Source organism: Salmo trutta, chromosome 40 (assembly GCF_901001165.1).
Source record: "Salmo trutta chromosome 40, fSalTru1.1, whole genome shotgun sequence".
NCBI lineage: Eukaryota > Metazoa > Chordata > Actinopteri > Salmoniformes > Salmonidae > Salmo > Salmo trutta.
Window position 1 is genome coordinate 14,877,834 of NC_042996.1, and position 25,556 is coordinate 14,903,389.

Here is a 25,556-nt window from a genome sequence, read left to right on the forward strand (position 1 = left end):
TCGGTGTTGTCACGGTGATCCAGTCAGTGGAGGGGGGTGTTTGCTAGCCTCTGACGCCTTCCATGTCTGATCTTCGGGTTTTTGCCACTCTCAGCATCTCCTGGCAACCAGCTGATTGACAGGCTAATATGGCCTGCAGAGGTCACAAGACACACCTCCTCAGGGTCAATGCTTCGTACCCAAACATTGTCATTCATGTGCACTATTTATACAAAAGTATGTGGACATCCCTTCAAATGAGTGGATTTGGCTGTTTCAGCCACACGCGTTGCTGACAGGTGTGTAAAATCAAGCACACAGCCATGCAATCTCCATAGACAAACATTGGAAGTAGAATGGCCTTACTGAAGAGCTCAGTGACTTTCAACGTGGCACCGTCATAGGATGCCACATTTCCAACAAGTCAGTTCGTCAAATTTCTGCCCTGCTAGAGCTGCCCCGGTCAACTGTAAACGCTGTTATTGTGAAGTGGAAACTGCTAGGAGCAGCAACATCTCAGCAGCGAAATGGTAGGCCACACAAACTCACAGAACGGGGCCGGCGAGTGCTGAAGTGCGTAGCGTGTATAAATCGTCTGTCCTCGGTTGTAATACTCACTACCGAGTTCCAAACAGCCTCTGGAAGCAACATCAGTACAAGAACTGTTCGTCTGGAGCTTCATGAAATGGGTTTCCATGGCCGAGCAGCCGCACACAAGCTTAAGATCACCATGTGCAATGCCAAGCGTCGGCTGGAGTGGTGTAAATGTCTCTGCCATTGGACTCTGGAGCAGTGGAAACGCGTTCTCTGGAATGATGAATCACACTTCACCATCTGTCTGAGTAATCTGGGATTGGTGGATTCCAGGAGAACACTGCCTGTCCCAATGCATAGTGCCAACTGTAAAGTTTGGTGGAGGAGGAATAATGGTCTGGGGCTGTTTTTTCATGGTTCGGCTAGGCCCCTTAGTTCCAGTGAAGGGAAATCTTAATGCTACAGCATACTATGACATTCTAGACGATTCTGTGCTTCCAACTTTGTGGCAACAGTTTGGTGAAGGCCCTTTCCTGTTTCAGCATGACAATGACCCCGTGCACAAAGCGAGGTCCGTACAGAAATGGTTTGCTGAGATCGGTATGGAAGAACTTGACTGGCCTGCACAGAGCCCTGACCTCAACCCCATCGATCACCTTTGGGATGAATTGGAACGCCAACTGCGAGCCAGGCCTAATCGTCCAACATCAGTGCCCGACCTCACTAATGCTCTTGTGGCTGAATGGAAGCCCCCGCAGCAATGTTCCAACATCTAGTGGAAAGTCTTCCCAGAAGAGTGGAGGCTGTTATAGCAGCGAAAGGGGGACCAACTCCATATTAATGCCCATGATTTTGGAAGGAAATGTTTGACGAGCAAATGTCCACATACTTTTGTAGTATATATGTATACACTTCAAGTGGTCATGTGTGTACACACATTCAGAAACACACATGCGTCAAAAATAGAGAACTGGTACACACACATTCACAAAGATATGATCAGGCTCTCTCCCTTTTTATGTGAAGTTGGGGTATAGTGTCGTGCCACAGTCTCTGCCCACTCTGTCGCCTACTAGTTTATTTGGATACTGCCGCTCGACAGGGATTCTCTCTCTCACACACACACACACAAACACACACACACAGCCTTCTCTAAGACAGAGAATCAGTTGTCAAATAATAAGGCATTAACTGTGGAAGGATTTGTCATGTAATGAGAGGAGATCAGGAATCCTCTCTCTACTCTTAGGTTCATATCTGCTTTACCCTTCCATGATCCCAGAGAGAGTTTAAACACACATCATTCTCCCTGGTGTTCTCATCTCAGCCATCTTTCCTCAGACTGTCTATGACTCATATCTCTACGCTCCACCGCTCGCTACGAGCTCAGAGATCTCACACACTGCTAATGTACGTACTGAACTCCCCACCTGCTCACGCTTCCTGTGTGTGTGCGTGCCAGGTGTGTACAGTATTATTCCCCCATGCAATAACATCATCGGCAAACGGGTCATGAGGCACACATGCTTACATCCACCACCACCACCCCAGCAGCACAAGCATGTCCCATGTGTACACATTATACACTTTCACCATGGAGCAGTTACCATGGCAAGGCCTGAGTATGGTGTTGGAGGGAGGGAGAGACAGAGGGAGAGAGAGCTTATGTTTAGTAAGTGTTTGAGATGACTCTAGAGCTGAGGTAAAGGGGGTGTAGATAGTCTGGGATCTGATCATCTGTTTAAGGGGTTATAGTTGTACATGACTAATAGACTAACATTGTCTGTGTTTTCTGTCCCCTCCAGAATCAAGCATGAGAACATAGTGGCTTTGGAAGACATTTATGAGAGTTCCAACCACCTCTACCTGATCATGCAGCTGTAAGTTCTCTGTCTCTCTCTTCTCCGTTCAACCACCTCTACCTGATCATGCAGCTGTAAGTTCTCTGTCTCTCTCTTCTCCATTCAACCACCTCTACCTGATCATGCAGCTGTAAGTTCTGTCTCGCTCTTCTCCGTTCAACCACCTCTACCTGATCATGCAGCTGTAAGTTCTCTGTCTCTCTCTTCTCCATTCAACCACCTCTACCTGATCATGCAGCTGTAAGTTCTGTCTCGCTCTTCTCCGTTCAACCACCTCTACCTGATCATGCAGCTGTAAGTTCTGTCTCTCTCTTCTCCGTTCAACCACCTCTACCTGATCATGCAGCTGTAAGTTCTCTCTCTCTCTTCTCCGTTCAACCACCTCTACCTGATCATGCAGCTGTAAGTTCTCTCTCTCTCTCTTCTCCATTCAACCACCTCTACCTGATCATGCAGCTGTAAGTTCTCTCTGTCTCTCTCTTCTCCATTCAACCACCTCTACCTGATCATGCAGCTGTAAGTTCTCTCTGTCTCTCTCTTCTCCATTCAACCACCTCTACCTGATCATGCAGCTGTAAGTTCTCTCTGTCTCTCTCTTCTCCATTCAACCACCTCTACCTGATCATGCAGCTGTAAGTTCTCTCTGTCTCTCTCTTCTCCATTCAACCACCTCTACCTGATCATGCAGCTGTAAGTTCTCTGTCTCTCTCTCTCTTCGCCATTCAACCACCTCTACCTGAGGTAAGTTCTCTCTGTCTCTCTCTCTCTCCTCCATTCATCTAGCCTTATTTCTTGATCTTAATTCCTGTCATTCTCTTTCCCCCCTTCTACTTCTTACTGTCTCTTCTTATCATCTTTTTGTGTCTGTCCCGTCTCTCTCCTTCTGTCTCTCTCTTTGACTGTCTGTCTCGCTCACTGACCTGACCTGCCGTACCCTCAGACTGACTCAGCACTGAGGAATGGGGCAGGGGGGTGACGGTTTTAGCTTACACACTCACACATACACACACTTTATAAGCCCTCATTACTCCAATTAGACTTCCATTAAGACAGTCGACAGGAGAGGGAATGGGACCTGGCTCGTAGCGCTCAGCTAACGTTTACATAACGTTAGTCTAACGTTACAGCAAAGCTAACGTGCCACTATGCACTCCTGGCCACATTAATCAGCTGGAGTTATATCAGTCTGTGGAGGAGGGCGTGTGAGTTATGGATTCAAATGTGTTGTGAGTTATGTAAGTGTGTGTGTGTGTGTGTGTGCAGGAAAGTAGAGCAGTTCTTAACTTTGATCATTTCATTTTGTTTATTGCAGAGTCACGGCACACTTAATGTTATTAGTTTCAGTGCTAACAGGATGTTGAATTGAGAACAGAGGAGAAAAACACCCACCCATCAGAACCGTCTTTCACTTCAGTCTTCTGCCTCTCATCCTCCCCTCATGTCTCTCTTCTCCTTTCTTCTATCTCACCCCTGTTCTCCTCACACCTCATCTCTCCTCCCCACCTCTCACCCCTCCTCTCACCTTTACCCCTTACCTCTCCCCTCACCTGCAGCAGGTGTGAAATGATTCTCCCCGTCTCTTCTGCAGCAAGGCACTTTCTCATATCAGGCTCTGTTACCACGGATACAGAGGTGAAAGGTCACCTCACTCCACTTATGACAGGGCTTAACTTGTTAGAACCAGGAATAACACCTCAGCAGGTAGGAATCGCACTACTCATCTGAGCTCTGAGTCGGTACCTATCATCCGTGTATCACGCGTCACCTCCGAGTTGGAACGTTGGACCAGGTCTGCCGTCTTTACCAGCCCCCTGTGATCCTGCCTTGATATGAATCATCCTCAGAGGTTGACAGGTGTGGTCTGATTAAACTTTTCTCTGAGTTTGACACGTCAGGTCTGATATACCTGCACTCTCTCTGAGTTTGACATATCTGATTTAACTTGGCTCTGAGTTTGATACGTCGGGTTTGGTTACGTCGGGTTTGGTTTAACGGCATCTGTGCTTGGAGGTTGTCATGTCATCCGATCTAGCTGTGATTAGTTAGGTCTGGTGTGACGCTTCCATCTCTGGGTGGATGAAGAGCTGCTGTCTACAGTGAGAGAGAGACTTCCTTACTGTAGGAAACACTACAGCAGGGGTCGGCAACAAGCGACCCGCGGGATTTTAGTTTTTGGTCAAACAAATGCTGTAAAATCACCAGGAATTCAGCTAAAAATGTGTATTCCCTCGAATAAAACAGATGTGATCGTGTCTCAATGTAATCGAGGTATGAAATGATTGTTCTTTTATAGTAATACTCTCTTTTTTTGGGCTTAGTTGTGGTTAATTTGCAGTGCATCCATTATTATAGTTGTGTTCCGGCCCCCCGACCATCCTCTACGAAAAAATCATCCCACAGCTGAATCTACCTGCCTACCACTGCACTGCTGAGCCAGACAACTACGCAGGAGCACACAGGGCCACTGTACAGTTCAGAATATACTCAGATAAAGGGACGATTTGATACTGTTCTGATAAGGGGGGGGGGTGAAGGAAGAGAAAGGGATGGAGAACGGTACAGAGATAGCGATACAGAAGTGAGTGAGACCAAATGGAATTACAATAGTGTGTGTGTGAGTGTATGTGTGTGCCTACAGTATGGTGTGTGTGTGTGTATTGAAAGGGAAGTAGATTTGCCTCCTGTCTGATTGCCATGGTCTCCCTACGCAAATGGTTACGCAACCCAGCAGGATGGTGGCCCATCTCCTCCGTCACTACCACACCGTTATGTCCAGCCAACGTGTGTGTGTGTTGTCAGCTTAGCCTTTTGCTTGTCATTCCCTTCCACGCTCGTCTCGGCTGAAAAATTTAACAAGTCACTGTTGGCAGAGAAGAGAGAGAGAGAGCGAGAGAAGAGAAAGGGAGAGATGGAGCATGGGGATAGAGCGAGAGAAGAGAAGGAGAGATGGAGCGTGGGGATAGAGCGAGAGAAGAGAAAGGGAGAGATGGAGCGTGGGGATAGATAGAGAAGAGAAGGAGAGATGGAGCGTGGGATAGATAGATAGAGAGAGAGAGAAGAGAAAAGGAGATGGAGCGTGGGGATAGAGAGAGAGAAGAGAAAGGGAGAGATGGAGCGTGGGGATAGAGAGAGAGAAGAGAAAGGGAGAGATGGAGCGTGGGGATAGAGAGAGAGAAGAGAAAGGGAGAGATGGAGCGTGGGGATAGAGAGAGAAGAGAAAGGGAGCGTGGGGATAGAGGTGGAGCGTGGGGATAGAGAGAGAGAAGAGAAAGGGAGAGATGGAGCGTGGGGATAGAGAGAGAAGAGAAAGGGAGAGATGGAGCGTGGGGATAGAGGTGGAGCGTGGGGATAGAGAGAGAGAAGAGAAAGGGAGAGATGGAGCGTGGGGATAGAGAGAGAAGAGAAAGGGAGAGATGGAGCGTGGGGATAGATAGATAGAGAGAGAAGAGAAAGGGAGAGATGGAGCGTGGGGATAGAGAGAGAGAAGAGAAAGGGAGAGATGGAGCGTGGGGATAGAGAGAGAGAGAGAAGAGAAAGGGAGAGATGGAGCGTGGGGATAGAGAGAGAAGAGAAAGGGAGAGATGGAGCGTGGGGATAGAGAGGGAGAGATGGTGCGTGGGGATAGAGAGAGAAGAGAAAGGGAGAGATGGAGCGTGGGGATAGATAGAGAAGAGAAAGGGAGAGATGGAGCGTGGGGATAGAGAGAGAAGAGAAAAGGAGATGGAGCGTGGGGATAGAGAGAGAGAAGAGAAAGGGAGAGATGGAGCGTGGGGATAGATAGAGAAGAGAAAGGGAGAGATGGAGCGTGGGGATAGATAGAGAGAGAGAAGAGAAAGGGAGAGATGGAGCGTGGGGATAGAGAGAGAAGAGAAAGGGAGAGATGGAGCGTGGGGATAGAGAGGGAGAGATGGAGCGTGGGGATAGATAGAGAAGAGAAAGGGAGAGATGGAGCGTGGGGATAGAGAGAGAGAAAAGAAAGGGAGAGATGGAGCGTGGGGATAGATAGAGAAGAGAAAGGGAGAGATGGAGCGTGGGGATAGAGGTGGAGCGTGGGGATAGTGTTGTCAGCTTAGCCTTTTGCTTGTCATTCCCTTCCACGCTCGTCTCGGCTGAAAAATTTAACAAGTCACTGTTGGCAGAGAAGAGAGAGAGAGAGCGAGAGAAGAGAAAGGGAGAGATGGAGCATGGGGATAGAGCGAGAGAAGAGAAGGAGAGATGGAGCGTGGGGATAGAGCGAGAGAAGAGAAAGGGAGAGATGGAGCGTGGGGATAGATAGAGAAGAGAAGGAGAGATGGAGCGTGGGATAGATAGATAGAGAGAGAGAGAAGAGAAAAGGAGATGGAGCGTGGGGATAGAGAGAGAGAAGAGAAAGGGAGAGATGGAGCGTGGGGATAGAGAGAGAGAAGAGAAAGGGAGAGATGGAGCGTGGGGATAGAGAGAGAGAAGAGAAAGGGAGAGATGGAGCATGGGGATAGAGAGAGAAGAGAAAGGGAGAGATGGAGCGTGGGGATAGATAGATAGAGAGAGAAGAGAAAGGGATAGATGGAGCGTGGGGATAGAGAGGGAGAGATGGTGCGTGGGGATAGAGGTGGAGCGTGGGGATAGAGAGAGAGAAGAGAAAGGGAGAGATGGAGCGTGGGGATAGAGAGGGAGAGATGGTGCGTGGGGATAGAGAGAGAAGAGAAAGGGAGAGATGATGCGTGGGGATAGAGAGAGAAGAGAAAGGGAGAGATGGTGCGTGGGGATAGAGAGAGAGAAGAGAAAGGGAGAGATGGAGCATGGGGATAGAGAGGGAGAGAGGGAGAGATGGAGCGTGGGGATAGAGAGGGAGAGATGGTGCGTGGGGATAGAGAGAGAGAAGAGAAAGGGAGAGATGGAGCATGGGGATAGAGAGGGAGAGAGGGAGAGATGGAGCGTGGGGATAGAGAGGGAGAGATGGTGCATGGGGATAGAGAGAGAGAAGAGAAAGGGAGAGATGGAGCGTGGGGATAGATAGATAGAGAGAGAAGAGAAAGGGAGAGATGGAGCGTGGGGATAGAGGTGGAGCGTGGGGATAGAGGTGGAGCGTGGGGATAGAGAGAGAGAAGAGAAAGGGAGAGATGGAGCGTGGGGATAGAGAGAGAAGAGAAAGGGAGAGATGGAGCGTGGGGATAGAGGTGGAGCGTGGGGATAGAGAGAGAGAAGAGAAAGGGAGAGATGGAGCGTGGGGATAGAGAGAGAAGAGAAAGGGAGAGATGGAGCGTGGGGATAGATAGATAGAGAGAGAAGAGAAAGGGAGAGATGGAGCGTGGGGATAGAGAGAGAGAAGAGAAAGGGAGAGATGGAGCGTGGGGATAGAGAGAGAGAGAGAAGAGAAAGGGAGAGATGGAGCGTGGGGATAGAGAGAGAAGAGAAAGGGAGAGATGGAGCGTGGGGATAGAGAGGGAGAGATGGTGCGTGGGGATAGAGAGAGAAGAGAAAGGGAGAGATGGAGCGTGGGGATAGATAGAGAAGAGAAAGGGAGAGATGGAGCGTGGGGATAGAGAGAGAAGAGAAAAGGAGATGGAGCGTGGGGATAGAGAGAGAGAAGAGAAAGGGAGAGATGGAGCGTGGGGATAGATAGAGAAGAGAAAGGGAGAGATGGAGCGTGGGGATAGATAGAGAGAGAGAAGAGAAAGGGAGAGATGGAGCGTGGGGATAGAGAGAGAAGAGAAAGGGAGAGATGGAGCGTGGGGATAGAGAGGGAGAGATGGAGCGTGGGGATAGATAGAGAAGAGAAAGGGAGAGATGGAGCGTGGGGATAGAGAGAGAGAAAAGAAAGGGAGAGATGGAGCGTGGGGATAGATAGAGAAGAGAAAGGGAGAGATGGAGCGTGGGGATAGAGGTGGAGCGTGGGGATAGAGGTGGAGCGTGGGGATAGAGAGAGAAGAGAAAGGGAGAGATGGAGCGTGGGGATAGAGAGAGAAGAGAAAGGGAGAGATGGAGCGTGGGGATAGAGAGGGAGAGATGGAGCGTGGGGATAGATAGAGAAGAGAAAGGGAGAGATGGAGCGTGGGGATAGATGGATAGAGAGAGAAGAGAAAGGGAGAGATGGAGCGTGGGGATAGAGAGAGAAGAGAAAGGGAGAGATGGAGCGTGGGGATAGAGAGGGAGAGATGGAGCGTGGGGATAGAGGTGGAGCGTGGGGATAGAGAGAGAGAAGAGAAAGGGAGAGATGGACCGTGGGGATAGAGAGAGAGAAAAGAAAGGGAGAGATGGAGCGTGGGGATAGATAGAGAGAGAGAAGAGAAAGGGAGAGATGGAGCGTGGGGATAGATAGAGAGAGAGAAAAGAAAGGGAGAGATGGAGCGTGGGGATAGATAGAGAGAGAGAAGAGAAAGGGAGAGATGGAGCGTGGGGATAGATAGAGAGAGAGAAAAGAAAGGGAGAGATGGAGCGTGGGGATAGATAGAGAGAGAGAAGAGAAAGGGAGAGATGGAGCGTGGGGATAGAGAGAGAAGAGAAAGGGAGAGATGGAGCGTGGGGATAGATAGAGAAGAGAAAGGGAGAGATGGAGCGTGGGGATAGAGAGGGAGAGATGGAGCGTGGGGATAGATAGAGAAGAGAAAGGGAGAGATGGAGCGTGGGATAGATAGATAGAGAAGAGAAAGGGAGAGATGGAGCATGGGGATAGAGAGAGAGAAGAGAAAGGGAGAGATGGAGCGTGGGGATAGAGAGAGAAGAGAAAGGGAGAGATGGAGCATGGGGATAGAGAGGGAGAAGAGAAAGGGAGAGATGGAGCGTGGGGATAGAGGTGGAGCGTGGGGATAGAGAGAGAAGAGAAAGGGAGAGATGGAGCGTGGGGATAGAGAGAGAAGAGAAAGGGAGAGATGGAGCGTGGGGATAGAGAGAGAAGAGAAAGGGAGAGATGGAGCGTGGGGATAGAGGTGGAGCGTGGGGATAGAGAGAGAAGAGAAAGGGAGAGATGGAGCGTGGGGATAGAGGTGGAGCGTGGGGATAGAGGTGGAGCGTGGGGATAGAGAGAGAAGAGAAAGGGAGAGATGGAGCGTGGGGATAGAGAGGGAGAGATGGAGCGTGGGGATAGAGGTGGAGCGTGGGGATAGAGGTGGAGCGTGGGGATAGAGGTGGAGCGTGGGGATAGAGAGAGAAGAGAAAGGGAGAGATGGAGCGTGGGGATAGAGAGGGAGAGATGGAGCGTGGGGATAGAGGTGGAGCGTGGGGATAGAGGTGGAGCGTGGGGATAGAGGTGGAGCGTGGGGATAGAGAGAGAGAGAGAGAGGAAGGAGAGAAAGGACAAGAGAGAGCGGAGCGGATTAGCAATTAATTTCTTATCTCCTTTTTTCAGAGACTTCCTTAGAATGTAACTTTCTTCATGCTCTTATTTGATCTGTCAGTGTGACGATGCCCCCAGATTCACACTCACTCTGCCTGTGTGTGTGTGTGTGTGTGTGTGTTGGTTGTGGGTGTGCGTGTGCGCGCGCATGTGCTTTTTTGTTTGTGTATTCAATATTCGTCCAATGCCAATCTCTGCAGTTTTAGAAAGAAACAGATATATTTGACCCTATGCTCATTCTCCATCAATCGCCCTCAGCGCAGCAACGAGAGGTGCAGTGAGCCTGGTTGTTCTTGTGTAGTATATAGGTTGTTATTTTATATTGATAGTTATGTTTGTATCTTATGGCGGTTAAGGTTAGAATTGAGATTTGATTTAAGCTGATCCAAGATCAGTATTTAGGTTCAGAGAATAACTAGAAGACAATAAGAGATCTAGTTGAGGCTGTTTTAGGTTCAGTGTGTGGGTTAATAGGAATACCAGTAAGGATCATGGTTACAGCTCCCCCATGGGGATCAGAGGAGAGGAGCAGCCCCTCAGGCTCCTGCTGCACAATCTGTCAACTCCGTACTGAGGAAGAAGGCACAGTACATCTGCCTCCCAAACGCCATACACAGGGAGGGAGGGACTTTATTGGGTCAATGTGAAAGTACTAACATCCGCGGATCAAAACAGTACTTGTTGTCACCGCTGATTCCTGGTAGCCCTTGGCGTGACACGACGTTCTATTGAAGGTCAGCTGTCTGTTTATCAATATGGTGTTTATAGGACTGCAGCCAGATGCCTTCAGGGGACATGTCAAACATGAGAGCGCGAGACAACAGAAGCAGTCGATGGGGTCAATACAGGAACCAGGAGAGGGAGCTGTGTACCTATGGAAATTCAAAATGTCCTTCCTCCATTGTTTCCATATTGTGCTTGTCAATACCAAGAGAGACAGTCATAAGAGACAGATTCTACCTCTTTAATGTTCTTACCGTAAATACTAGGCATTTCAATATATCTCTTCGTTCTAAAGCATGTTAAACCTAATATAGTGTAATCCCTATCTCCTCCCTTCCTCCCTCAGAACTAGTCTTTACGGACTGTGGCACTATTAGAGATGAGTGGTTGACTACTCCCCCTTGTGGTGGAATGTGATAGAAAGCTGCTTTACCTCGACAGTCAGCCAGAGACCTACAGTATTACATAGGTTCTCTGCAGTGCTACGCAGTGACAACACCCTGCTCACATACAGCGGAGTGCCACTAAGCTAATGACCAGTGCACTGAGCTGTTCTGCTAGTGGCAGACCCAGGATCAGTTTACCCTTTCCATAACCTTAAGGGACGGCCGGACAGACTACAAATCTGTCCTTAGATCCATGCTTAGCAGCCATCTATACTGCCCTGTGCCAGCTAGCTGTTGAGGACTGAGGAAAGTTATGGGATGTTCAGCTTCTGGCCTGTGGCTGTTCTGGCGCTTTAAAAACCCCATAATCTGGCGTAGAGTCTTAAAACAAACCTGTAAAACAGCAAGGGCACCGTCTGACACACACACACACACACACACACACACGCGCTCTGAAGCTTAACTATCCTCCACGGTGTGAATCTATGGCCTGAGAAAAATGAGGCACCTTTTTCTCAGTTTCTTTGTTCAGATTTTGTATCCCTCCCATGTCCTGTCTCTCTGCTACAGTTCTCCCTATACAGTTAGTTTTAGACTGTATGGTGCACTTTGATTGGTCGTGATAGTATGGAGCATGAAGGGTTAAATTTATTGGCACAGAGGGTTGGCATGGGTCAAAGCACTCCCCACTGTGGGGTAAACACACACACACACACACACACACACACACACGGTTGAATGGAGGCAGATTCGTGTAGCTCATAAAGTCTCAGTGGATCTGTCTCATAACAGGTTCCCTGTCTGCGTGCGTGCACATCTGTTTTACTTACCTGGTTTACTGACCCCTCTGTCTGTGTCTACAGAGTGTCGGGAGGTGAGTTGTTTGACCGTATCGTGGAGAAGGGGTTCTACACAGAGAAAGATGCCAGTACTCTCATCAGACAGGTGCTAGACGCTGTCGACTACCTCCACAAGTTGGGCATCGTCCACAGAGACCTGAAGGTGATGGTGACACACACGCTCGCACATACTGAAACACACACACACACACACACAAACCCTGTCTATTCCCCCCTGCATCTCGACATGTGCGGATCACTTATGTTTTATGGACCATGATTCATTGCGGTGGTGAGGTGCAGCATGCGTTTGGGATTTAGGCCACTCAGCGGGTCACAACACGCAGTGGCTTCTGGGAAATATACCACAGAGCAGAATCCCCTGAGAGAGAGGAGTATGGTCATATGGCCTCATAAAACAGACAGCAACATAACTGGATTGTGTGGTCGATTAGAGACTTCCTAACAAATGATTACCATTTTATATCTACAGTATGTTCAGGGTATGTATGTAAGTAAAGAGATCAAAGGATGGGAGAGCTCAGTTTGAGTGATAGAGGGAGCATGTTAATCACAATCTATTGCTCCATCTCTCTCTTTCTCTCTCCGTCCTCTCTCTCCAGCCAGAGAACCTGCTGTATTTTAACCCCCAGGACGAGTCTAAGATCATGATCAGTGACTTTGGTCTGTCCAAGATGGAGGGCAGCGGGGACGTCATGTCAACCGCGTGCGGCACGCCGGGATACGTGGGTAAGAGATGCCTCCCCCACCCCTTTAATCTTAAATATCCTGACTTAGAAGTTAATGCCACTTGTTAATATACCTTGGGTCGTCAGCTACTGAAGTGTTAATACTGGAAGCAAATTTACGCCTTTTAGGTTTTTAAGCTACCATCCTTTCCAAAAGTCGTATGACTACATTGTGTTCACTCTTACTGAGTGTGATGCCATCACTGTGCTTTACATAAGTGACACACTTTATAATATAGTATATTGTAGGAAAAATCACACTGCTTTAATTATGTGTCTGCAATGGGAGAGGGCACATCTGTGTGCAGCTCACACACACAGACATCCTGCCTCTGGAGTAAGAAGGTCTTATCACACGCTGACAGACCCTGCCCCCAGTCGCCTGCTTTCCCCTTTTTAACAGAGCGACTGAGTCAGACAGCCAACATGGCGGGGCGCTCTACTGCAGTGCACTACGCGCCAGAGGACTGCCATCCCTGTGCCAGACATGGGGATTTATATACTGCATCCCTGACGTGTGTGTGTGTGTGTGACAGATGTTTTACATTATTTCCATGACAGAACCTTTTCATGTTGACGTGTAGGACGGTACCTCTGGTAGTCAAACACTCTGAAGACTCATCATGTTGACGGGTAGGACGGTACCTCAGGTAGTCAGACACTCTGAAGACTCATCATGTTGACTTGTAGGACGGTACCTCAGGTAGTCAGACACACTGAAGACTCATCATGTTGACGTGTAGGACGGTACCTCAGGTAGTCAGACACACTGAAGACTCATCATGTTGACGTGTAGGACGGTACCTCAGGTAGTCAGACACTCTGAAGACTCATCATGTTGAGGTGTAGGACGGTACCTCAGGTAGTCAGACACTCTGAAGACTCATCATGTTGACGTGTAGGACGGTACCTCAGGTAGTCAGACACTCTGAAGACTCATCATGTTGACGTGTAGGACGGTACCTCTGGTAGTCAGACACTCTGAAGACTCATCATGTTGACGTGTAGGACGGTACCTCAGGTAGTCAGACACTCTGAAGACTCATCATGTTGACGTGTAGGACGGTACCTCAGGTAGTCAGACACTCTGAAGACTCATCATGTTGACGTATAGGACGGTACCTCTGGTAGTCAGACACTCTGAAGACTCATCATGTTGACGTGTAGGACGGTACCTCAGGTAGTCAGACACTGAAGACTCATCATGTTGACGTCTTATCTGCCGGGTCCTATCCACGCTCCTACATTGACACACAAGTCAGTTAGCAGACACTTGTTTAAGCTTAGTTGGTGTACTATAGCCAGCTAAACAACACCTTACTAGTTAATGACATTGGAACTGTCCCATCCACATGACATTGGCTTTAAATGCTCAGACCCTCCTTTGTTCACCTTCCTCATCCCTCTATCCAACAATCTCGTGAGATGAGGCCACTGCAGTTTTTTCCCTCCATCCCTCCATCCATCCCTCCCTCCAGCCCATCTGCTGTGGGCTGCTGTAGGGCTTTTCCATTCTAAGAGGCTGTAATGTGATGGTTGCTGCATTAGAAATGCTGCTAAATATAGCAGGTCCTGGATGATGGCATTGAGAAGCCTGCATTCCTGAGTTATGAATAGCCCAAGGTTAGTGCCTGGGATGGCTGAATTAAGACCAGACTCTGTGGTTTGGACAGGCCCACCGTCAGAGTGGACAAACGCATACACATACTGGGTACACGTGCACACACACACACGCTGGCCATATTGTTAAAGGAGATACGCAACACACACGCTCAGCCCACACGCTCAGCCCACACGCTCAGCCCACACGCTCAGCCCACACGCCCAGCACAAGTGAAAAAAGTATTACATTTGAGCCTCTCTGTGCACACGCATCTATGCGTGTCTGACTGTGTGTTTCCTGTTCCCGTAATCTGTATTTACCTCAGTCTTTGATTTTGTTCTGTCTGGCGACTGTTGTTTGGGTGATCTCAGTTTTATTTTGGCTGGGCTGTTATCATGGGGGGGGGGGGTCACAGCCTCTGATAGGATGAGCTCCAGCTCTGGGCTCGACAGCAGGGTAATCTAGGACGGAGAACATGTCTCTCTCCATCTCTGACTGTTTCCAGTTATGTCATCAAAGTCACACATCTCTCCTTTCTCTCTCTCTCTCTCTCTCTCTCTCTCTCCTTTCTCTCTCTCAGCTCCAGAGGTTCTTGCTCAGAAGCCCTACAGTAAGGCAGTGGACTGCTGGTCCATCGGAGTCATTGCATACATCCTGTAAGTATCTACAGTCTATTGTACAACTCCTACAGACATGCTATGTGTTCCCATAACCAGTCAATGCCATGAGGGCAGAATTCACAGCTTTATATTGAGGGCCTTGGTTTGGATCCTTGGTCACTCCGTGATTTTCATGTCTTTTAGAGTGCAGATGCATTTCACAAGTTCACACAAGTTTGACATATTGTGTGTGTGCTTGGATGTTTGTGTGTTTTGTAATGGCCATTAATGGAGAATGACACAACATCATGCCTCTCTCTTTCCTTTCATCAGACCCAGATGTTAGTCTGCTACACTCTGCTCTGCTCAATCACCATGTATGGACATAGTGCTTCTGAGGAGAAAAAACTGACTTTTCAACATGTCTCTTTTGTTTTTCATTTGTCTTTCACCCCTCTGTCTGTGTGTGGACAACCTCTGAGTCAGAGAGCAGATTTAGCGCTGTGTGTGTTTCAGCTCTCGCTGACCGAGTTCCAGAAGTGTGTGTGTTTAGGGGTTAGAGTTCAGGGTTAGGGACAGGGTGAATAGGGGTAATAGAACAATAAAGGCTGTGAGAAGGAGAGAAAGCTGTGCCTTACCTTAGTCGTTAGAGCATCAGTGCAAATCTTCCTCATCCGCTGAAAACGTTCCTCATTTTTGCTCCTCTCTCCCTTTCTGTGTTGTTCTTGGCTCTCGATGGTTTGTCGCAAGATGAGCTCTGTGATGTGCAAAGCGGACTCTGCCCTCTGGTTCTCTCTCATCCTTCCCCTCTTCCCTTGTTCCTTCTCCCACCCCAATTGCTCAGACATCCTCTGTTCTCCATTTTCACCTGTTTATACATCTCTGTCCGTTTATTGATGTAGCTGTTATGTAACTCTCCATGCTTACACAGCTTTGGATATAAGGATCACTAGGTGTCACCAGGGTCCTTAGAGGTGTGTGTGTGTGTGTGCGCGCGTGTGTGTGTGTGTGTGTGTGTGTGTGTGTGTGTGTGTGTGTGTGTGTGTGTGTGTGTGTGTGTGTGTGTGTGTGTGTGCGCTCCTGTCACCTCTACACATGTGAGGGAGGAGAAAAAATGGTCTGGGAAACAGCGTTGTCAGTCAGTCCAGCTGGTGGATTAAACTGTGAATGCTTGTGTATATTCAATAAGTAGTCCATAAACATCCATGTGAATAGCCTAGGCAATATTAAATTAGACAAAATATGTGTTTAGAGTTCAAGTAAATAGATTAAATCCAAGAATATCCAGTTCTGGATGGTAGACCCCTGATGTTTCCCTCAGTGAGTTCCCAGTGATCAGTGAGCTACTCCCGTCTTGTCATTTAGCCATTAGCACCATTAGAACAGGCCTCGGACCTCGTTAGCCGATCCTGAGCACCTCCACACAATCCGGCTCGGCATGCCTGGTTGGGTCTCTCCTCAGGTGTGAAGCGATCGCATCAGGTAATCAGGGGGAATAATCGCTCGGGCTCCTGCGGGGGAGTGACGTTCAAGTCTTTTAACCAAATGTGAAAGCACAAAAACAAAAAGCTCATTGCGACCACATCAGGCAGAACAGAGTTTGATGGAGAAATGCATTTTAATGAGGTTTGATCATAATGGCGGCTAATGTTTTCTATGGAAATCGTTTTGCCACTTGAAGAAGTTCAATTAGTCCAGAATTAGGTTAGGAGAGCAGACAGAGAAAAGGTTTAGGATACATTACCCTTGTCAGTTTATTGTTATCAATTGAATAGTTGTTTAAGCATTTATCTCATTCATCCTCATGGTATTCTATTATCATCTTAAAAGTAAACTATTCCCTGTAGGAAGTGAATGCATGTGTTAACTTTAATGAGCTCACTTCCTGTCTATGTCTGCAGGTTGTGTGGCTATCCTCCATTCTATGATGAGAATGACTCCAAGCTCTTTGAACAGATCCTCAAAGCAGACTACGAGTTTGACGCACCGTACTGGGACGACATATCTGATTCAGGTAAGCTGTGTGTGATGGGGTGAGGATCCCCTTCAGACAGAGCACCTTCTACCTCTCACCTGGCACATATGGACACCACACCACCATGGCTACTTTCTCTATGCTGTGATGTCGTCCTCTTGGAATTTGTGTATTGTCAAATCAAATTCTATTGGTCACATACACATGGTTAGCAGATGTTATTGCGAGTGTAGCGAAATGCTTCTAGATCTGACAGTGCAGTAGTATCTAACAGGTAATATCTAACAATTCCACAACAAAACCTAATACACACAATCTAGTAAAGGAATGGAATAAGAATATATAAGTATAAAATATATGGATGAGCAGTGACAGAGCAGTTAAGACGCAGTAGATAGTAAAGAATAGATACAGTTGAAGTCGGAAGTTTACATACACTTAGGTTGGTTTCATCAAAACTCGTTTTTCAACCACTCCACACATTTCTTGTTAACAAACTATAGTTTTGGCAAGTCGGTTAGGATATCTACTTTGTGCATGACACAAGTAATTTTTCCAACAATTGTTCACAGACAGATTATTTCATTGTATCACAATTCCAGTGGGTCAGAAGTGTACATACACTAAATTAACTGTGCCTTTAAACAGCTTGGGAAATTCCAGAAAATGATGTCATGGCTTTAAAAGCTTCTGATAGGCTAATTGACATAATTTGAGTCAATTTGGAGGTGTGCCTGTGGATGTGTTTCAAGGCCTACCTTCAAACTCAGTGCCTCTTTGCTTGACATCATGGGAAAATCATAAGAAATCAGCCAAGACCTCCAAAAAATTGTAGACCTCCACAAGTCTGGTTCATAATTGGAGCAATTTCCAAACGCCTGAAGGTACCACGTTCATCTGTACAAACAATAGTACGCAAGTATAAACACCATGGGACCACGCAGCCGTCATACCGCTCAAGAAGGAGACGCTTTCTGTCTCCTAGAGATGAACGTACTTTGGTGCGAAAAGTGCAAATCAATCCCAGAACAACAGCAAAGGACCTTGTGAAGATGCTGGAGGAAACGGGTACAAAAGTATCTATATCCACAGTAAAACAAGTCCTATATCGACATAACCTGAAAGGCCGCTCAGCAAGGAAGAAGCCATTGCTCCAAAACCACCATCAAAAAGCCAGACTACGGTTTGCAACTGCACATGGGGACAAAGATTGTACTTTTTGGAGAAATGTCCTCTGGTCTGATGAAACAAAAATAGAGCTGTTTGACCATAATGACCATCGTTATGTTTGGAGGAAAACGGGGGAGGCTTGCAAGCCGAAGAACACCATCCCAACCGTGAAGCACGGGGGTGGCAGCATCATGTTGTGGGGGTGCTTTGCTGCAGGAGGGACTGGTGCACTTCACAAAATAGATGGCATCATGGGGTAGTAAAATTATGTGGATATATTGAAGCAACATCTCAAGACATCAGTCAGGAAGTTAAAGCTTGGTCGCAAATGGGTCTTACAAATGGACAATGACCCCAAGCATACTTCCAAAGTTGTGGCAAAATGGCTTAAAACCTCTTAGAGACCCCTTAACACGCGAATCCCATTAGCGGGATCGACTTGACAACAGCCAGAGCAGAGCTCCAAATTCAATACAACAAAAATCTCATAATTCAAATTTCTCACACATACCAGTATTATACACCATTTTAAAGATAAGATTCTCCTTAATCCAACCACAGTGTCCGATTTCAAAAAGGCTTTACGGTGAAAGCATAGCATTAGATTATGTTAGGACAGCACCTAAACAAGAAAAACCACACTGCCATTTTCCAAGCAAGGAGAGGCATCACAAAAACCAGAAATACAGCTAAAATGAATCACTAACCTTTGATGATCTACACAATACATGCATGTTTTGTTCGATAAAGTTCATATTTATATCCAAAAATCTCAGTTTACATTGGCGCGTAATGTTCAGTAATGTTTTGCCTCCAAAACCCCCGGTGATTTTGCAGAGAGCCACATCAATTTACAGAAACACTTTGCAATAATCTGAGTACGGCACTCAGACAACAACAGCAAGCCAAACAGAAACCCGCCATGTTGGAGTCAACAAAACTCAGAAATAGTATGATAAATATTCACTTACCTTGGATCTTCATCAGAATGCACTCCCAGGATTCCAGTTCAACAATAAATGTTCGTTTTGTTCGATAAAGTTCATCTTTATGTCCAAATACCTCAATTTTGTTCACGTGTGAGGTTCACTAAGTCCAGACGAAAAGTCAAAAAAGTTATACTACAGTTTGTAGAATCATGTCAAACGATGTATAGAATCAATCTTTAGGATGTTTTTAACATAAATCTTCAATAAAATTCCAACCGGACGATTCCTTTCTCTTTAGGAATGAAGATGAACTCAGCTCGCTCCCAAGGCTGCGCGCGTGACTGAACTCATGCCTTATCCTGGGACACCTGGTTGAGTCAGCTCTTGTTCTCTCCCTATTCACAGTAAAAGCATGAAACAAGGTTCTAAAAACTGTTGACATCTAGTGGAAGCCTTAGGAAGTGAAACATGATCCCGTTAACACTGTATGTTGGATAGGGAATCACTTGAAAAACTTCAAGCCTCAGATTTCCCACTTCCTGGTTGGATTTTTCTCAGGTGTTTGCCTGCCATATGAGTTATGTTATACTCACAGACATCATTCAAACAGTTTTAGAAACTTCAGAGTATTTTCTATCCAAATCTACTAATAATATGCATATCCTACCTTCTGGGCCCGAGTAGCAGGCAGTTTAATTTGGGCACGTTTTTCATCCCGACGTGAAAATACTACCCCCTATCCCTAAGAAGTTTTTAATTAAGGACAACAAAGTCAAGGTATATGAGTGGCCATCACAAAGCCCTGACCTCAATCTTATAGAAAATGTGTGGGCAGAACTGAAAAAGTGTGTGTGCTCAAGGAGGCCTACAAACCTGACTCAGTTACACCAGCTCTGTCAGGAGGAATGGGCCAAAATTCACCCAACTTATTGTGGGAAGCTTGTGGAAGGCTACGCAAAATGTTTGACCCAAGTTAAACAATTTAAAGGCAATGCTACCAAATACTAATTGAGTGTATGTAATCTTCTGACCCACTGGGAATGTGATGAAAGAAATAAAAGCTGAAACAAATCCTTCTCTCTACTATTATTCTGACATTTCCCATTCTTAAAATAAAGTGGTGATCCTAACTGACCTAAAACAGGGAATTTTTACTAGGATTAAATGTCAGGAATTGTGAAAAACTGAATTTAAATGTATTTGGCTAAGGTGTATGTAAACTTCCGACTTCAACTGTAGGTAGTGGCTCGAATGGTTATTGTCCTTGATCTTTTTTGCCTTCCTGTGACATTGGGTGTTGTAGGTGTCCTGGAGGGCAGGTAGTTTGCACCTGGTGATGCATTGTGCAGACCGCACCACCCTCTGGGACAGGCCTGCGGTTGTGGGTGGTGCATTTGCCGTAGCAGGTGGGGATTCAGCCCAACAGGATGCTCTCAATTGTGCACCTGTAAAAGTTAGTGAGGGTTTTCAGTGACAAGTCAAATTGTTTCTACCTCCTGAGGTTGAAGAGGCGCTGTTGCGCCGCCTTCACTACACTGTCTGTGTGCATGGACCATTTCAGTTTGTCGGTGATATGTACACTGAGAAACTTAAAACTTTCCAACTTCTCCGCTGCTGTCCCGTCGATGTGGATGGGGGGAGCTCCCTTTGCTGTTTCCTGAAGTCTACGATCATCTCTTTTCTTTTCCTGATATTGAGTGAGCGGTTATTTTCCTGACACCACACTCCGAGGGCCCTCACCTCCTCCCTGTAGGCCGTCTCGTTTTTGTTGGTAGTCAAGCCTACCACTGTAGTGTCATCTGCAAACTTGATGATTGAGTTGGAGGCGTGCATGGCCACGCAGTCGGGGTTGAACAGGAAGTACAGGGGAGGGCTGAGAACGCACCCTTGTGGGGCCTCAGTGTTGAGAATCAGCGGAGTGGAGATGTTGTTTCCTACCCTCACCACCTGGGGGCGTCCCGTCAGAAGGTCCAGGACACAGTTGCACAGGGCGGGGTCGAGACCCAGGGTCTCGAGCTTAATGACAAGTTTGGAGGGTACTATGGTGTTGAATGCTGAGCTGTAGTCAATGAACAGCATTCTTACATAGGCATTCCTCTTGTCCAGATGGGATAGGGCAGTGTGATGGCGATTGCGTCATCTGTGGACCTATTGGGGCGGTAAGCAAACTGGAGTGGGTCTAGGGTGTCAGGTAGGGTGGAGGTGATTTGATCCTTGACTTGTCTCTCAAAGCACTTCATGATGACAGAAGTGAGTGCTACGGGGGATAGTCATTTAGTTCAGTTACCTTAGCTTTCTTGGGAACAAGAACAATGCTGGCCATCTTGAAACATGTAGGGACAGCAGACTGGGATAGAGATTGATTGAACATGTCCGTAAACACACCAGCCAGCTGGTCTGCGCATGCTCTGAGGACACGGCTAAGGATGTCGTCTTTGCTGGCAGCCTTCAGAGGGTTAACACGTTTAAGTGTTTTACTCACGTTGGCCACGAAGAAGGAGAACCCACAGTCTTTGGTAGAGGGCTGTGTCGGTGGCTCTGTATTGTCCTGAAAGTGTGCAAAGATGTTGTTTAATTTGACTGGAAGCAAGACGTCGATGTCCGCGACGAGGCTGGTTTTCTTGTTGTAATCCGTGATTGTCTGTAGACCCTGCCACATATGTCTCATGTTTTGAGCCGTTAAATTGCGACTCCACTTTGTCTCTAATGACGCTTTGCTTGTTTGATTACCTTCCGGAGGGAATAACTACACTGTTTGTATTCAGTCATGTTTCCAGTCGCCTTGCCATGATTAAATGCGGTGGTATGTTCTTTCAGTTTTGCGCGAATGCTGCCATCAATCCATCAATCCACTGTTTCTGGTTAGGGGAGGTTTTAATAGTCACAGTGGGTACAACATCTCCTATACACTTCCTTATAAACTCGCTCACCGAGTCAGCGTATACGTCAATGTTATTGTCTGAGGCTACCCGGAACATATCTCAGTCCATGTGATCGAAGCAATCTTGAAGCGTGGAATCCGATTGGTCAGACTAGCGTTGGGTAGTCCTAAGCACAGGCGCTTCCTGTTTTAGTTTCTGCCTATAGGAGGGGAGCAACAAGATGGAGTCATGGTCAGATTTGCCAAAAGGAGGGTGGGGGAGTTTTTTTTTAAGAGGTCTTCACAGACATTATCTGTGAACTTTATATTCTCCAGTTTGGCACCAGTCTAACCATTCCCCCTGCCTGCCAGTAAACCTTAAAACAACAATAGTTATTACAGGAAAGAGAGCTGAGGCTTCGTCCAGGTATTCAGTATACTGGCCAGGGAGTGTGGGAAACCTTACACTGACTGTTTACTGTTTGTGTAATGAGTGTGAGCAACTGTTCTGATGTTTTTCACAGCCAAAGACTTTATCGGCAGTCTGATGGAGAAAGACCCGGCGAAGCGCTTCACCTGTGACCAGGCCCTCAGACACCCATGGTGAGAGAACACACTGATCGTAAACGTGCACACACACACACACACGTGGGTATTATGGGATGTTAAAGTGTCTGTGTGTGTGTTCAGGATCGCTGGGGACACGGCCCTCTGCAAGAACATCCACGAGTCTGTGAGCAGACAGATCAGGAAAAACTTTGCTAAGAGCAAATGGAGGGTACGTTTGCATGTATGGTAATAAATGTCTGAGTGTCATTCAAGTGTCCAAGTGTGCCTGAGTGATTGCTTATTTAATATAGTTTTATAAATCATATATTGGTCGCTCTCTCTCCCTTTCTCTCCCTTTCTCTCTCTCCCTTTCTCTCTCTCTCTCTCTCTCTCTCTCTCTCTCTCTCTCTCTCTCTCTCTCTCTCTCTCTCTCTCTCTCTCTCTCTCTCTCTCTCTCTCTCTCTCTCTCTCTCTCTCTCCCTCTCTCTCTCTCTCCCTTTCTCTCTCTCTCTCACTCTCTCTCTCTCACTCTCTCTCTCTCTCTCTCTCTCTCTCTCTCTCTTTCTCTCTTTCTCTCTTTCTCTCTCTTCTCCCTCTCCAGCAAGCCTTCAATGCCACTGCAGTGGTGCGACACATGAGGAGACTGCAGTTGAGCAGCAGTATGGGCCACAGCATGGACAGCTCTCACCCTCACCCTCCTAACAGCCGGGCCGCACAGATGCAGAACCAAAGGAACCAGGCCAACCAGACTCCCAACCAGACCTCTAGCCAGAGCTCTACTCAACCCTCTCCGAGTCCAAGCCAGACTCGGAGCCAGAACCCTAATGCAGCCATTATGAAGAGCTTTTCTGTGGACTCACCTCACAAGGACTGTAAGTGGACATGTATGCATCCACACACACACAAACCATGAACTAGTAAACACCAACTACCAGTTTGTTAGTTCTGACTGTGTGTTCATAGCTTCTGTTCTCCCCCCAGGTGCCCCAGCCACTCCCACCCCCTGCAGCCTGGCATCTGCAGCCTCCTCTGCCCCCTCCGGGGGGACGGAGCTCACCCGGCCCCACCCCTCTACTGTTGCCACGGTACTAACAGAGACTAAGTGACGCCAGGTCCCGCGGGGGACCAGCTGGGAGGCTACGGCACTGTGAGCGAGAGAGAGAGAGCGGGGCAAAAACCGCACCCTCCCTTTCCTTACCGTGCCCCTACTACCCCCTCCCAGCCTGCCCCCCGCCCTGCCCCCCGCCCTGCCCCTCCCCCATGCTGCATCTGGGAGGACTGGGAGAGCAGAGGACTCTAAACCCATCGCACCAATAACAACATGCCATACTCACCTTGGACACGCCCATTGTGTTGACTCTGTGGGACTACACCCACTCCGAGAGCATTATTGATTGGTTTACCTTTGAGTGTTTGTTTCTGTCAGAGACCATGATGAGTGAAGTGGGTGTGTTTTCAGAAGCTTCCGTCGGATTGGGCGTTGTCTATGTCAGTCAAACTCAATTTCCCTCTAGTTTTTCCTACATCTTCTATAAGGTTCTACTTGTGAGTTTTTAAAATTCTGTTTATTTTCTATATTTCATCCTCTGGGTTAACAGTTACCAACTGGATTCTTTTTCATTTCTATTTTCTTGTGATTTTTTTTCCATGTTCATGTTGATTTCTCTTTGTTTGCGTCCATGTTTAAGACGTGCTTTAAAAGTACCATAAGACTGTTGAGTGATGTTTCATGAGTAAGCGCTTTATCTATTTGCACATCCGGTTTGGACGCGGTGTCAGACGTAGGTAATGTGTGTACAGCTACCAAGTTAGACTCGTCATCTACGTGAATTTATCAGACAGAGTATAGAGAATGTAAACAGTTTTAAAATACCTAAAATGGGGTCAGAGCATTGTACAACATCTTTGTTAAGGGAAACATGCACTATGTTTAATTATTGTCTTACTTTAGAAGACTTTCATAACGACCATCCTATAAGGGACGCATATACAGTATATTATGAAACCCACTGCAGGTTTAGGATGGAGTTGGAGAGTGCTGTTAGTTTTCACCATCACCAGTTACATGTGGGGTTTCCCACCCTAAAGATCAGGGGCTACAGGTGGGAAACCAGGCCCTTCCAAATGGGCCTCAGAAGAATCCCATGTAAAAGAGCAGCCATTTCTGTAGTGTAGTGTAAGCATGCGAACCCCTGACCTACAGTATCAGTTTCCCACGATCCAAGATGGTGGAGCTGTTGTCTCTACCCCCATCCCTTTTACAAAGCCATGACCTCACCACAAGAGCCATCATCATCATGATGACATCATCAACCGGCACCCAGTACACAAGTTCTCAGGGATTTGAACTGGGTGCCGTGGTGACCCTTGTTGCTGTAGAAACCGCTCGCGAGCACAGATTTGTCTACAGTGTCCAGTGGTCTGCCTCTGTTACATGCAAGTCCAAGATCCCTTTATGTCATTGTAATGTCTAGCCAAAGCAGTCTTGAAACAGAGAATATGTGGACACACTGATTATACCTGATTAAAAACTGATAGTTAGCTATGAGCTAGACCTATAACCCTGGCCGATCCCCAATGAGAAATGGATTGTTTTGAAACTAAGGGCTGAACTCTGATAATCTGGAGAAAGATGACAGAAGACGAGATGTTTTCGATTTCTCTCCCCCTTGCCTTCTCCTTTCCTCTCTGTCCCACCCACCCCTCCCTCCCTCCCTCCCTCTCTTTTTCTTTCTCGTTTCTTTAAGACCAGTTCACTGTATACTGTAGAAGATTCACCCAACACTGGGACTGTTACGCTCACGACACCAGGGTCCCCTAACCAGACTATGGCCAGACACAGCCTGCATATAGCCTACATATAGGAGTCATAATGCAGTATTATTACCTGGCTTCGTGGTGCTGGGTCAACCATCATTAAGATTGATGTCATGGACTGGATTCTTTTAGGGGGTGGGTAGACTTTACTTTAGGGGTCTGTTTTGTTTATTTATTTTTATCGAGGCAAGCATTTGGTTTTCTGATATGAATGAATATATTTGTTGGAAACGTCTTGTAAATAAATTGTGAATATGAATGATCATTTTTAAGATAACCTTTGCGAATGTTGTGCAGTGCCGGCGTGTGTGGGGGGGGGGGGTTGATTGTATTTTCTTTGGAATGTTTAATGTGTTTTAAATGAGCTATAGCCCCCCTCACCCCTCCATCCCACACCATACTGGGCTTTGGTACCACGATATTCAGAGCATACTGTACCGAACACTCAGTAACTGCCATCTACAGAGTTACCATGGAGATAACGCCATCAGCATTCTAAACAATATCTGATCAAATAAAAACATTTTAAATGTAAAAGTAAACTCAGGCTTTAGTTTGCAATGTGTGTAAACGTCGAAGCTTTGACTGATACGACATCCACTGTTATGGAGCTGTGCTTTTTTTTTTTTACACGTGTATCTGCCTAAGTCATCGGTCGTCCACTTTACCC

General features: G+C 47.1%; 1 protein-coding gene across 3 annotated transcripts in view; it reads left to right on the forward strand.

The window, feature by feature from the left end:
• LOC115180382 (calcium/calmodulin-dependent protein kinase type 1D-like) overlaps positions 1–23,259 on the forward strand; it is a 62,764-nt gene extending 39,505 nt beyond the window's left edge. For all 3 annotated transcript variants that reach the window (XM_029742434.1, XM_029742432.1, XM_029742433.1), the window contains exons 3-11: positions 2,319–2,393; positions 11,660–11,798; positions 12,259–12,385; positions 14,568–14,643; positions 16,488–16,600; positions 22,045–22,123; positions 22,211–22,298; positions 22,671–22,941; positions 23,051–23,259. In XM_029742434.1, coding sequence (XP_029598294.1) covers positions 2,319–2,393; positions 11,660–11,798; positions 12,259–12,385; positions 14,568–14,643; positions 16,488–16,600; positions 22,045–22,123; positions 22,211–22,298; positions 22,671–22,941; positions 23,051–23,175 — 1,093 coding nt within the window. In that variant the 3' untranslated portion in view covers positions 23,176–23,259. The remainder of the gene's footprint in view (positions 1–2,318; positions 2,394–11,659; positions 11,799–12,258; positions 12,386–14,567; positions 14,644–16,487; positions 16,601–22,044; positions 22,124–22,210; positions 22,299–22,670; positions 22,942–23,050) is intronic.
• Positions 23,260–25,556: the final 2,297 nt, after the last annotated feature.